The sequence below is a fragment of the Oncorhynchus keta genome, chromosome 18, assembly GCF_023373465.1.
Source record: "Oncorhynchus keta strain PuntledgeMale-10-30-2019 chromosome 18, Oket_V2, whole genome shotgun sequence".
NCBI lineage: Eukaryota > Metazoa > Chordata > Actinopteri > Salmoniformes > Salmonidae > Oncorhynchus > Oncorhynchus keta.
Window position 1 is genome coordinate 40,008,076 of NC_068438.1, and position 14,743 is coordinate 40,022,818.

General features: G+C 47.6%; 1 protein-coding gene and 3 long non-coding RNA genes across 18 annotated transcripts in view; 2 read left to right on the plus strand and 2 right to left on the minus strand.

The window, feature by feature from the left end:
• Positions 1-14,743, plus strand: part of LOC127908784 (START domain-containing protein 10-like) — a 30,553-nt gene that overhangs the window by 14,748 nt on the left and 1,062 nt on the right. The window contains exons 4-5 of the mRNA XM_052468151.1: positions 2,737-2,854; positions 5,365-5,417. Of these exons, the coding sequence (XP_052324111.1) occupies positions 2,737-2,854; positions 5,365-5,417 (171 nt within the window). The remainder of the gene's footprint in view (positions 1-2,736; positions 2,855-5,364; positions 5,418-14,743) is intronic.
• Positions 1,308-2,244, minus strand: LOC127908786 (uncharacterized). 15 transcript variants are annotated; one of them, XR_008068420.1, is made up of 5 exons: positions 2,106-2,244; positions 1,962-2,009; positions 1,808-1,897; positions 1,632-1,775; positions 1,308-1,599 (listed from the first exon to the last, which is right to left on the minus strand). It is a non-coding gene; the product is annotated as an uncharacterized LOC127908786 (long non-coding RNA). The 15 variants fall into 15 exon arrangements; XR_008068422.1 differs by having other exon boundaries at positions 1,808-1,929; XR_008068423.1 differs by having other exon boundaries at positions 1,632-1,759; positions 1,808-1,913; positions 1,946-2,009.
• Positions 6,213-13,750, plus strand: LOC127908785 (uncharacterized). The gene is made up of 9 exons (XR_008068406.1): positions 6,213-6,484; positions 6,922-6,993; positions 7,893-8,383; positions 8,691-8,844; positions 9,710-9,906; positions 10,539-10,614; positions 11,611-11,938; positions 12,776-12,813; positions 12,927-13,750. It is a non-coding gene; the product is annotated as an uncharacterized LOC127908785 (long non-coding RNA).
• Positions 7,761-14,671, minus strand: LOC127908787 (uncharacterized). The gene is made up of 3 exons (XR_008068424.1): positions 14,632-14,671; positions 11,142-11,179; positions 7,761-7,837 (listed from the first exon to the last, which is right to left on the minus strand). It is a non-coding gene; the product is annotated as an uncharacterized LOC127908787 (long non-coding RNA).

Sequence of the window (14,743 nt, forward strand, 5' to 3'; positions counted from 1 at the left end):
CCTGTGTGTTGGATAGGGCAGTGGTAGCTCAAGGTTAGCTCACTGCTAACGCTGGATAAAGCCTGTGTGTTGGATAGGGCAGTGGTAGCTCAGGGTTAGCTCACTGCTAACGCTGGATAAAGCCTGTGTGTTGGATAGGGCAGTGGAAGCTCAGGGTTAGCTCACTGCTAACGCTGGATAAAGCCTGTGTGTTGGATAGGGCAGTGGTAGCTCAGGGTTAGCTCACTGCTAACGCTGGATAAAGCCTGTGTGTTGGATAGGGCAGTGGTAGCTCAGGGTTAGCTCACTGCTAACGCTGGATAAAGCCTTTGTGTTGGATAGGGCAGTGGTAGCTCAGGGTTAGCTCACTGCTAACGCTGGATAAAGCCTTTGTGTTGGATAGGGCAGTGGTAGCTCAGGGTTAGCTCACTGCTAACGCTGGATAAAGCCTTTGTGTTGGATAGGGCAGTGGTAGCTCAGGGTTAGCTCACTCAACACTCACAGTACAGTGGCTCTGCCCTGGGAGGAAGGAGATAAGGGCTTGGTTTGGAATCAGACCTCTCTTCTTATTTCTCTCTCTCTGAGTGATCAATGTTAAGTTGATCTCTCCGCTGACTAGTGCTGTTGTAAGCGTCTGCTTTCCACACTCAAACACTCAGACAAACACACACAAACACTCAGACAAACACACACAAACACTCAGACAAACACACACAAACACTCAGACAAACACACACAAACTCTCAGACAAACACACACACACACTCAGACAAACACACACACACACTCAGACAAACACACACACACACACTCAGACAAACACACACACACACACTCAGACACAAACACACACACACACACTCAGACAAACACACACACACACACACTCAGACAAACACACACACACACACTCAGACAAACACACACAAACACTCAGACAAACACACACAAACACTCAGACAAACACACACAAACACTCAGACAAACACACACAAACACTCAGACAAACACACACTCAGACAAACACACACACTCAGACAAACACACACACTCAGACAAACACACACTCAAACACTCAGACAAACACACACACACACTCAGACAAACACACACAAACACTCAGACAAACACACACTCAAACACTCAGACAAACACACTCAAACACTCAGACAAACACACACAAACATTCAGACAAACACACACTCAAACACTCAGACAAAAACACTCAGACAAACACACTCAAACACTCAGACAAACACACACACACACTCAGACAAACACACACACAGACACTCAGACAACACACACACACACTCAGACAAACACACTCAAACACTCAGACAAACACACACACACACACACTCAGACAAACACACACACACACACACACTCAGACACAAACACACACACACTCAGACAAACACACACACTCAGACAAACCTGCATCCAGACAGACAAACCTAGATCCAGAAAGACAAACACTCTGACAAACCTACACTCAGACAAACCTACACTCAGACAAACCTACACCCAGACAAACCTACACCCAGACAAACCTACACCCAGACAAACCTACACCCAGACAAACCTACACCCAGACAAACCTACACCCAGACAAACCTACACCCAGACAAACCTACACTCAGACAAACCTACACCCAGACAAACCTACACCCAGACAAACCTACACCCAGACAAACCTACACCCAGACAAACCTACACCCAGACAAACCTACACCCAGACAAACCTACACCCAGACAAACCTACACCCAGACAAACCTACACCCAGACAAACCTACACCCAGACAAACCTGCACCCAGACAAACCTACACCCAGACAAACCTGCAAGACAAACCTACACCCAGACAAACCTGTAAGACAAACCTGCACCCAGACAAACCTGCACCCAGACAAACCTACACCCAGACAAACCTACACCCAGACAAACCTACACTCAGACAAACCTACACTCAGACAAACCTACACCCAGACAAACCTACACTCAGACAAACCTACACTCAGACAAACCTACACCCAGACAAACCTACACCCAGACAAACCTACACCCAGACAAACCTACACCCAGACAAACCTACACCCAGACAAACCTACACCCAGACAAACCTACACTCAGACAAACCTACACTCAGACAAACCTACACTCAGACAAACCTACACCCAGACAAGCCTACACCCAGACAAGCCTACACCCAGACAAGCCTACACCCAGACAAGCCTACACCCAGACAAGCCTACACCCAGACAAGCCTACACCCAGACAAGCCTACACCCAGACAAGCCTACACCCAGACAAGCCTACACCCAGACAAGCCTACACTCAGACAAACCTACAAGACAAACAAACACATTGAGTTTAGTGAGAGGAGTGTGTAAGTTAATGGGCCAGTACCCATGGTCAGCGTCAGGAACTGACAGATCCAGAGCGGAACTAGGATAGTTAACTGAGTGAGAATCCATACTGTCACGTTACCCCTCCACAATATTGCTTTGGCCAGTAAACTCCTGATAAGTGACTGTCATGTTTTCAATTGAAACTCTGTTTAAGTGCAGGGCAGTTCATCATTTTATTTAAATACATGTTGGTTGAATGTTCTGGCTGTGTACTGCACCTCATGCAGAACAAATCCAGATGACTGGATTCAACAGTACAGCAGTTGAACTGTCTGGCTGAGACCATTTCCTCAGATGGAGGGTTCTGTGCTAACTAGGGCTGTTCCACTGTGTATTCCTGTAGAAATACCCCCCTAAGAAGGACATGGTACGAGCGGTGTCCATCCAGACTGGCTACCTGATCCAGAGCCATGGACCGGACCACTGCACTCTTACCTACCTGGCACATGTGGATCCAAAGGGTAATACACACACACATATACAGTGGGGCAAAAAAGTATTTAGTCAGCCACCAATTGTGCAAGTTCTCCCGCTTAAAAATATGAGAGAGGCCTATAATTTTCATCAAAGGTACACTACAACTATGGCAGACAAAATGAGAAAAAAAATCCAGAAAATCACATTGTAGGATTTTCTTTATGAATTTATTTGCAAATTATGGTGGAAAATAAGTATTTGGTCACCTACAAACAAGCAAGATTTCTGGCTCTCACAGACCTGTAACTTCTTCTTTAAGAGGCTCCTCTGTCCTCCATTCGTTACCTGTATTAATGGCACCTTTTTGAACTTGTTATCAGTATAAATGACACCTGTCCACGACCTCAAACAGTCACACTCCAAACTCCACTATGGCCAAGACCAAAAAGCTGTCAAAGGACACCAGAAACAAAATTGTAGACCTGCACCAGGCTGGGAAGACTGAATCTGCAATAGGTAAGCAGCTTGGTTTGAAGAAATCAATTGTGGGAGCAATTATTAGGAAATGGAAGACATACAAGACCACTGATAATCTCCCTCGATCTGGGGCTCCACGCAAGATATCACCCCGTGGGGTCAAAATGATCACAAGAACGGTGAGCAAAAATCCCAGAACCACACGGGGGGACCTAGTGAATGACCTGCAGAGAGCTGGAACCAAAGTAACAAAGCCTACCATCAGTAACACACTACGCCGCCAGGGACTCAAATCCTGCAGTGCCAGACGTGTCCCCCTGCTTAAGCCAGTACATGTCCAGGCCCGTCTGAAGTTTTCTAGAGAGCATTTGCATGATCCAGAAGAAGATTGGGAGACTGTCATATGGTCAGATGAAACCAAAATCTAACTTTTTGGTAAACTCAACTCATTGTATTTGGAGAACAAAGAATGCTGAGTTGCATCCAAAGAACACCATACCTACTGTGAAGCATGGGGGTGGAAACATCATGCTTTGGGGCTGTTTTTCTGCAAAGGGACCAGGACGACTGATCCGTGTAAAGGAAAGAATGAATGGGGCCATGTATTGTGAGATTTTGAGTGAAAACCTCTTTCCATCAGCAAGGGCATTGAATATGAAACGTGGCTGGGTCTTTCAGCATGACAATGATCCCAAACACACCGCCCGGGCAACAAAGGAGTGGCTTCGTAAGAAGCATTTCAAGGTCCTGGCGTGGCCTAGCCAGTCTCCAGATCTCAACCCCATAGAAAATCTTTGGAGGGAGTTGAAGGTCCATGTTGCCCAGCAACAGCCCCAAAACATCACTGCTCTAGAGGAGATCTGCATGGAGGAATGGGCCAAAATACCAGCAACAGTGTGTGAACCTTGTGAAGACTTACAGAAAACGTTTGACCTCTGTCATTGCCAACAAAGGGTATATAACAAAGTATTGAGAAACTTTTGTTATTGACCAAATACTTATTTTCCACCATAATTTGCAAATAAATACATTAAAAATCCTACAATGTGATTTTCTGGATTTTTTTCCCCCCTCATTTTGTCTGTCATAGTTGAAGTGTACCTATGATGAAAATTACAGGCCTCTCTCATCTTTTTAAGTGGGAGAACTTGCACAATTGGTGGCTGACAAAATTCTTTTTTTACCCCACTGTATATCAGTGGAGGCTGCTGAGGGGAGGATGGCTCATAGTGTTGTCTGGAATGGAGTCAATGGAAATGTCATGTTTGATATCATTCCAGGATTTATTATGAGCTGCTCTCCCCTCAGCAACCACCTGGTGGTTAATGTGCTTGGAGAGTTAATGAATGATTCATACTCAGGACCTTCTTTCTACAGCTATCGCCATAGTAACTATGGATCTGGAGGTCAGGGTCTGTCCCTCTCATTTCTCTCTCCCTCTCCTACTATTTTTCTCTCTTTCTCCTCCCTCCCTCCTCCCTCCCCTCCCTCCCTCCGTCCCTCCCTCCGTCCCTCCCTCCCTCCCTCCCTCCCTCCCTCCCTCCCTCCCTCCCTCCCTCCCTCCCTCCCTCCCTCCCTCCCTCCCTCCCTCCCTCTCCCTCCCTTCCTCCCCCTCCCCTCTTTCTCCCTCCCCCTCCCTCTTTCTCCCTCCCCCTCCCTCTTTCTCCCTCCCCCTCCCTCTTTCTACCTCCCCCTCCCTCTTTCTCCCTCCTCCCTCCCTCTTTCTCCCTCTTTCTCCCTCCCTCTTTCTCCCTCTTTCTCTCTCCCTCTTTCTCCCTCTTTCTCTCTCCCTCTTTCTCCCTCTTTCTCTCTCCCTCTTTCTCCCTCCCTCCCCCCCTCCCTCTTTCTCCCTCCCCCTCTTTCTCCCTACCTCTCTCTTTCTAAATCTCTCTTTGTATTGCTCTTTCTTTGTTATTCCCTCTCTTTTAAGATCATAAAGCTCTTGATAATATCTCCATCTAATTCTCTCTAAATCACCCGTTCTGGTGTGAGCGTGTGTGTGACATCTGTTAACAGTGGGTGATTTGACCGTGGATGACATGACATGGTGTAACATCAATCTCTCTCTCCCTCCCAGGTTCACTACCCAAGTGGGTTGTTAACAAGTCTTCCCAGTTTCTGGCTCCCAAAGTAAGTACATTCCAGACTGCTTATGCCTACACTGCCCAGCATTACACTCCCACTGTACACACTCCCATCACCACATTCTAATGCTGAAGCCAGGAGAGCGAGGGGAGAGATGGGGAGCAGGCATGCGTTACCCTCTTGTCTCAGTAGAGTCTGGTTGTCTGGACCCAGTGCACACGGGAGAACACCTGTGTATAATGTATGATCCTTCCTATGCTTCCCTGGGCTAGAAACGTGTGTGTGCTGAAATAGGCCATGGGATCTCAAGGGAATGAGACTGGGGCTCTCCCCCGTCTTTCCTAAGGCACTACATCTCAATGCTAGAGGCGTCACTACAGGCCCTGGTTCGATTCCAGGCTGTATCACAACCGGCCGTGATTGCGAGTCCCACCCGGGTTAAGGTTTGACCAGGGTAGGCCGTCATTGTAAATATAATTTGTTCTAAACTGACTTGCCCTGTTAAATAAGTTTAAATAAAATGAAAATACATAGATCTCAGAGGTTGCTACATGGTAGAGCAGACCACTCTCGCGCGCTCTCTCTCGGTTACTACATGCTACAGCAGACCAGATCTCTCTCTCTCTCTCTCTCTCTCTCTCTCTCTCTCTCTCTCTCTCTCTCTCTCTCTCTCTCTCTCTCTCTCTCTCTCTCTCTCTCTCTCTCTGTCTCTCTCTCTGTCTGTCTCTCTCTGTCTGTCTGTCTGTCTCTCTGTTACTACATGGTACAGCAGACTCTCTCTCTCTCGGTTACATGGTACAGCAGATCTCTCTCTCTCTCTCTCTCTCTCTCTCTCTCTCTCTCTCTCACTAGGTTACTACATGGTACAGCAGACATCTGTCTCTCGGTTACTACATGGTACAGCAGACCCCTCTCTCTCACTAGGTTACTACATGGTACAGCAGACCTCTCTCTCTCACTAGGTTACTACATGGTACAGCAGACCCCTCTCTCACTAGGTTACTACATGGTACAGCAGACCCCTCTCTCTCACTAGGTTACTACATGGTACAGCAGATCCCTCTCTCTCACTAGGTTACTACATGGTACAGCAGACCCTTCTCTCTCACTAGGTTACTACATGGTACAGCAGACCCTTCTCTCTCACTAGGTTACTACATGGTACAGCAGACATCTCTCACTAGGTTACTACATGGTACAGCAGACCCCTCTCTCTCACTAGGTTACTACATGGTACAGCAGACCCCTCTCTCTCACTAGGTTACTACATGGTACAGCAGACCCCTCTCTCTCACTAGGTTACTACATGGTACAGCAGACCCCTCTCTCTCACTAGGTTACTACATTGTACAGCAGACCATCTCTCTCTCACTAGGTTACTACATGCTACAGCAGACATCTCTCACTAGGTTACTACATGGTACAGCAGACCCCTCTCTCTCACTAGGTTACTACATTGTACAGCAGACCACCTCTCTCTCTCACTAGGTTACTACATGGTACAGCAGACCATCTCTCTCTCTCTCTCTCTCTCTCTCTCTCTCACTAGGTTACTACATGGTACAGCAGACCCTTCTCTCTCACTAGGTTACTACATGGTACAGCAGACATCTGTCACTAGGTTACTACATGGTACAGCAGACCCCTCTCTCTCACTAGGTTACTACATGGTACAGCAGACCTCTCTCTCACTAGGTTACTACATGGTACAGCAGACCCCCTCTCTCTCTCTCTCTCTCTCTCACTAGGTTACTACATGGTACAGCAGACCCCTCTCTCTCTCTCTCTCTCTCTCACTAGGTTACTACATGGTACAGCAGACCCCTCTCTCTCTCTCTCTCTCTCTCTCTCTCTCACTAGGTTACTACATGGTACAGCAGACCCCCCTCTCTCTCTCTCTCTCTCTCTCACTAGGTTACTACATGCTACAGCAGACATCTCTCACTAGGTTACTACATGGTACAGCAGACCCTCTCTCTCACTAGGTTACTACATTGTACAGCAGACCCCCTCTCTCTCTCACTAGGTTACTACATGGTACAGCAGACCTCTCTCTCTCTCTCTCTCTCTCACTCACTAGGTTACTACATGGTACAGCAGACCCTTCTCTCTCACTAGGTTACTACATGGTACAGCAGACATCTCTCACTAGGTTACTACATGGTACAGCAGACATCTGTCACTAGGTTACTACATGGTACAGCAGACCCCTCTCTCTCACTAGGTTACTACATGGTACAGCAGACCTCTCTCTCACTAGGTTACTACATGGTACAGCAGACCCTTCTCTCTCACTAGGTTACTACATGGTACAGCAGACATCTCTCACTAGGTTACTACATGGTACAGCAGACATCTGTCACTAGGTTACTACATGGTACAGCAGACCCTCTCTCTCACTAGGTTACTACATGGTACAGCAGACATCTCTCTCTCACTAGGTTACTACATGGTACAGCAGACCCCTCTCTCTCACTAGGTTACTACATGCTACAGCAGACCATCTCTCTCTCTCTCTAGGTTACTACATGGTACAGCAGACCCCTCTCTCTCACTAGGTTACTACATGGTACAGCAGACCCCTCTCTCTCACTAGGTTACTACATGGTACAGCAGACATCTCTCTCTCACTAGGTTACTACATGGTACAGCAGACCCCTCTCTCACTAGGTTACTACATGGTACAGCAGACCCCTCTCTCACTAGGTTACTACATGGTACAGCAGACCCCTCTCTCTCACTAGGTTACTACATGGTACAGCAGACCCCTCTCTCACTAGGTTACTACATGGTACAGCAGACCCCTCTCTCTCACTAGGTTACTACATGGTACAGCAGACCCCTCTCTCTCACTAGGTTACTACATGGTACAGCAGACACCTCTCTCTCACTAGGTTACTACATGGTACAGCAGACCCCTCTCTCTCACTAGGTTACTACATGGTACAGCAGACCCCTCTCTCTCACTAGGTTACTACATTGTACAGCAGACCATCTCTCTCTCTCACTAGGTTACTACATGCTACAGCAGACATCTCTCACTAGGTTACTACATGGTACAGCAGACCATCTCTCTCTCTCACTAGGTTACTACATGGTACAGCAGACCATCTCTCTCTCTCACTAGGTTACTACATGGTACCGCAGACCCCTCTCTCTCTCACTAAGTTACTACATGGTACAGCAGACCCTCTCTCTCACTAGGTTACTACATGGTACATCAGACCTTTCTCTCTCACTAGGTTACTACATGGTACAACAGACATCTCTCTCTCACTAAGTTACTACATGGTACAGCAGACCCCTCTCTCTCACTAGGTTACTACATGGTACAGCAGACCCCTCTCTCTCTCACTAAGTTACTACATGGTACAGCAGACCCCTCTCTCTCACTAGGTTACTACATGGTACAGCAGACCCCTCTCTCTCACTAGGTTACTACATGGTACAGCAGACATCTCTCTCTCACTAGGTTACTACATGGTACAGCAGACCCCTCTCTCTCACTAGGTTACTACATGGTACAGCAGACCCCTCTCTCTCACTAGGTTACTACATGGTACAGCAGACCATCTCTCTCTCACTAGGTTACTACATGCTACAGCAGACATCTCTCACTAGGTTACTACATGGTACAGCAGACCCCTCTCTCTCACTAGGTTACTACATTGTACAGCAGACCATCTCTCTCTCTCACTAGGTTACTACATGGTACCGCAGACCCCTCTCTCTCTCACTAAGTTACTACATGGTACAGCAGACCCCTCTCTCTCACTAGGTTACTACATGGTACAGCAGACCTTTCTCTCTCACTAGGTTACTACATGGTACAGCAGACCCTCTCTCTCACTAGGTTACTACATGGTACAGCAGACCCCTCTCTCTCACTAGGTTACTACATGGTACAGCAGACCCTCTCTCTCACTACGTTACTACATGGTACAGCAGACCCTCTCTCTCACTAGGTTACTACATGGTACAGCAGACCCTTCTCTCTCACTAGGTTACTACATGGTACAGCAGACATCTCTCACTAGGTTACTACATGGTACAGCAGACATCTGTCACTAGGTTACTACATGGTACAGCAGACCCCTCTCTCTCACTAGGTTACTACATGGTACAGCAGACCCTCTCTCTCACTAGGTTACTACATGGTACAGCAGACATCTCTCTCTCACTAGGTTACTACATGGTACAGCAGACATCTCTCTCTCACTAGGTTACTACATGGTACAGCAGACCATCTCTCTCTCTCACTAGGTTACTACATGCTACAGCAGACCCCTCTCTCACTAGGTTACTACATGGTACAGTAGACATCTCTCTCTCACTAGGTTACTACATGGTACAGCAGACCCCTCTCTCACTAGGTTACTACATGCTACAGCAGACCATCTCTCTCTCTCTCTCTCTCTAGGTTACTACATGGTACAGCAGACCCATCTCTCTCACTAGGTTACTACATGGTACAGCAGACCCCTCTCTCTCACTAGGTTACTACATGGTACAGCAGACCCTTCTCTCTCACTAGGTTACTACATGGTACAGCAGACCCCTCTCTCTCACTAGGTTACTACATGGTACAGCAGACCCCTCTCTCACTAGGTTACTACATGGTACAGCAGACCCCCTCTCTCTCACTAGGTTACTACATTGTACAGCAGACCTCTCTCTCTCTCTCTCTCTCTCTCTCTCTCTCTCTCTCTCTCTCTCTCTCTCTCTCTCTCTCTCTCTCTCTCTCTCTCTCTCTCTCTCTCTCTCTCTCTCTCTCTCTCTCTCTCTCTCTCTCACTAGGTTACTACATGGTACAGCAGATCTCTCTCTCTCTCTCTCTCTCTCTCTCTCTCTCTCTCTCTCTCTCTCACTAGGTTACTACATTGTACAGCAGACCATCTCTCTCTCTCACTAGGTTACTACATGGTACAGCAGACATCTCTCACTAGGTTACTACATGGTACAGCAGACATCTGTCACTAGGTTACTACATGGTACAGCAGACCCCTCTCTCTCACTAGGTTACTACATGGTACAGCAGACCTCTCTCTCACTAGGTTACTACATGGTACAGCAGACCCCTCTCTCACTAGGTTACTACATGGTACAGCAGACCCCTCTCTCTCACTAGGTTACTACATGGTACAGCAGATCCCTCTCTCTCACTAGGTTACTACATGGTACAGCAGACCCTTCTCTCTCACTAGGTTACTACATGGTACAGCAGACCCTTCTCTCTCACTAGGTTACTACATGGTACAGCAGACATCTCTCACTAGGTTACTACATGGTACAGCAGACCCTTCTCTCTCACTAGGTTACTACATGGTACAGCAGACCCTCTCTCTCACTAGGTTACTACATGGTACAGCAGACCCCTCTCTCTCACTAGGTTACTACATGGTACAGCAGACCCCTCTCTCTCACTAGGTTACTACATTGTACAGCAGACCATCTCTCTCTCTCACTAGGTTACTACATGCTACAGCAGACATCTCTCACTAGGTTACTACATGGTACAGCAGACCCCTCTCTCTCACTAGGTTACTACATTGTACAGCAGACCCTCTCTCTCTCACTAGGTTACTACATGGTACAGCAGACCTCTCTCTCTCTCTCTCTCTCTCTCTCACTAGGTTACTACATGGTACAGCAGACCCTTCTCTCTCACTAGGTTACTACATGGTACAGCAGACCCCTCTCTCTCACTAGGTTACTACATGGTGCAGCAGACCCCTCTCTCTCACTAGGTTACTACATTGTACAGCAGACCTCTCTCTCACTAGGTTACTACATGGTACAGCAGACCCCTCTCTCTCTCTCTCTCTCTCACTAGGTTCCTACATGGTACAGCAGACCCCCTCTCTCTCTCTCTCTCTCTCTCTCACTAGGTTACTACATGGTACAGCAGACCCCTCTCTCTCTCTCTCTCTCTCTCTCTCTCTCACTAGGTTACTACATGGTACAGCAGACCCCCTCTCTCTCTCTCTCTCTCTCTCTCACTAGGTTACTACATGCTACAGCAGACATCTCTCACTAGGTTACTACATGGTACAGCAGACCCCTCTCTCTCACTAGGTTACTACATTGTACAGCAGACCCCCTCTCTCTCACTAGGTTACTACATGGTACAGCAGACCTCTCTCTCTCTCTCTCTCTCTCTCACTAGGTTACTACATGGTACAGCAGACCCTTCTCTCTCACTAGGTTACTACATGGTACAGCAGACATCTCTCACTAGGTTACTACATGGTACAGCAGACATCTGTCACTAGGTTACTACATGGTACAGCAGACCCCTCTCTCTCACTAGGTTACTACATGGTACAGCAGACCCCTCTCTCTCACTAGGTTACTACATGGTACAGCAGACCCTTCTCTCTCACTAGGTTACTACATGGTACAGCAGACATCTCTCACTAGGTTACTACATGGTACAGCAGACATCTGTCACTAGGTTACTACATGGTACAGCAGACCCCTCTCTCTCACTAGGTTACTACATGGTACAGCAGACATCTCTCTCTCACTAGGTTACTACATGGTACAGCAGACCCCTCTCTCACTAGGTTACTACATGCTACAGCAGACCATCTCTCTCTCTCTCTCTCTAGGTTACTACATGGTACAGCAGACCCATCTCTCCCACTAGGTTACTACATGGTACAGCAGACCCCTCTCTCTCACTAGGTTACTACATGGTACAGCAGACCCCTCTCTCTCACTAGGTTACTACATGGTACAGCAGACCCCTCTCTCACTAGGTTACTACATGGTACAGCAGACCCCTCTCTCACTAGGTTACTACATGGTACAGCAGACCCCCTCTCTCACTAGGTTACTACATGGTACAGCAGACCCCTCTCTCACTAGGTTACTACATGGTACAGAAGACCCCTCTCTCTCACTAGGTTACTACATGGTACAGCAGACCCCTCTCTCTCACTAGGTTACTACATGGTACAGCAGACACCTCTCTCTCACTAGGTTACTACATGGTACAGCAGACCCCTCTCTCTCACTAGGTTACTACATGGTACAGCAGACCCCTCTCTCACTAGGTTACTACATTGTACAGCAGACCATCTCTCTCTCTCACTAGGTTACTACATGCTACAGCAGACATCTCTCACTAGGTTACTACATGGTACAGCAGACCCCTCTCTCTCACTAGGTTACTACATTGTACAGCAGACCATCTCTCTCTCACTAGGTTACTACATGGTACCGCAGACCCCTCTCTCTCTCACTAAGTTACTACATGGTACAGCAGACCCCTCTCTCTCACTAGGTTACTACATGGTACAGCAGACCTTTCTCTCTCACTAGGTTACTACATGGTACAACAGACATCTCTCTCTCTCACTAAGTTACTACATGGTACAGCAGACCCTCTCTCTCACTAGGTTACTACATGGTACAGCAGACCCCTCTCTCTCACTAGGTTACTACATGGTACAGCAGACCCCTCTCTCTCACTAGGTTACTACATGGTACAGCAGACCCTCTCTCTCACTAGGTTACTACATGGTACAGCAGACCTCTCTCTCTCACTAGGTTACTACATGGTACAGCAGACCCCTCTCTCTCACTAGGTTACTACATGGTACAGCAGACCCCTCTCTCTCACTAGGTTACTACATTGTACAGCAGACCATCTCTCTCTCTCACTAGGTTACTACATGCTACAGCAGACATCTCTCACTAGGTTACTACATGGTACAGCAGACCCCTCTCTCTCACTAGGTTACTACATTGTACAGCAGACCATCTCTCTCTCTCACTAGGTTACTACATGGTACCGCAGACCCCTCTCTCTCTCACTAAGTTACTACATGGTACAGCAGACCCCTCTCTCTCACTAGGTTACTACATGGTACAGCAGACCTTTCTCTCTCACTAGGTTACTACATGGTACAACAGACATCTCTCACTAGGTTACTACATGGTACAGCAGACCCCTCTCTCTCACTAGGTTACTACATGGTACAGCAGACCCCTCTCTCTCACTACGTTACTACATGGTACAGCAGACCCCTCTCTCTCACTAGGTTACTACATGGTACAGCAGACCCTTCTCTCTCACTAGGTTACTACATGGTACAGCAGACATCTCTCACTAGGTTACTACATGGTACAGCAGACATCTGTCACTAGGTTACTACATGGTACAGCAGACCCCTCTCTCTCACTAGGTTACTACATGGTACAGCAGACCCCTCTCTCTCACTAGGTTACTACATGGTACAGCAGACATCTCTCTCTCACTAGGTTACTACATGGTACAGCAGACCCCTCTCTCTCACTAGGTTACTACATGGTACAGCAGACATCTCTCTCTCACTAGGTTACTACATGGTACAGCAGACCCCTCTCTCTCACTAGGTTACTACATGGTACAGTAGACATCTCTCTCTCACTAGGTTACTACATGGTACAGCAGACCCCTCTCTCTCACTAGGTTACTACATGCTACAGCAGACCATCTCTCTCTCTCTCTCTCTCTCTCTCTAGGTTACTACATGGTACAGCAGACCCATCTCTCTCACTAGGTTACTACATGGTACAGCAGACTCCTCTCTCTCACTAGGTTACTACATGGTACAGCAGACCCCTCTCTCTCACTAGGTTACTACATGGTACAGCAGACCCCTCTCTCTCACTAGGTTACTACATGGTACAGCAGACCCCTCTCTCTCACTAGGTTACTACATGGTACAGCAGACCCCTCTCTCTCACTAGGTTACTACATGGTACAGCAGACCCCTCTCTCTCACTAGGTTACTACATGGTACAGCAGACCCCTCTCTCTCACTAGGTTACTACATGGTACAGCAGACCCCTCTCTCTCACTAGGTTACTACATGGTACAGCAGACATCTCTCACTAGGTTACTACATGGTACAGCAGACCCCTCTCTCTCACTAGGTTACTACATGGTACAGTAGACCCCTCTCTCTCACTAGGTTACTACATAGTACAGCAGACATCTCTCTCACTAGGTTACTACATGGTACAGCAGACCCCTCTCTCTCACTAGGTTACTACATGGTACAGCAGACCCCTCTCTCTCTCTCTCTCACTAGGTTACTACATGGTACAGCAGACCCCTCTCTCTCACTAGGTTACTACATGGTACAGCAGACCCCTCTCTCTCTCACTAAGTTACTACATGGTACAGCAGACCCCTCTCTCTCACTAGGTTACTACATGGTACAGCAGACCCCTCTCTCTCACTAGGTTACTACATGGTACAGCAGACCCCTCTCTCTCTCACTACGTTACTACATGGTACAGCAGACCCTTCTCTCTCACTAGGTTACTACATGGTACAGCAGACATCTCTCACTAGGTTACTACATGGTACAGCAGAC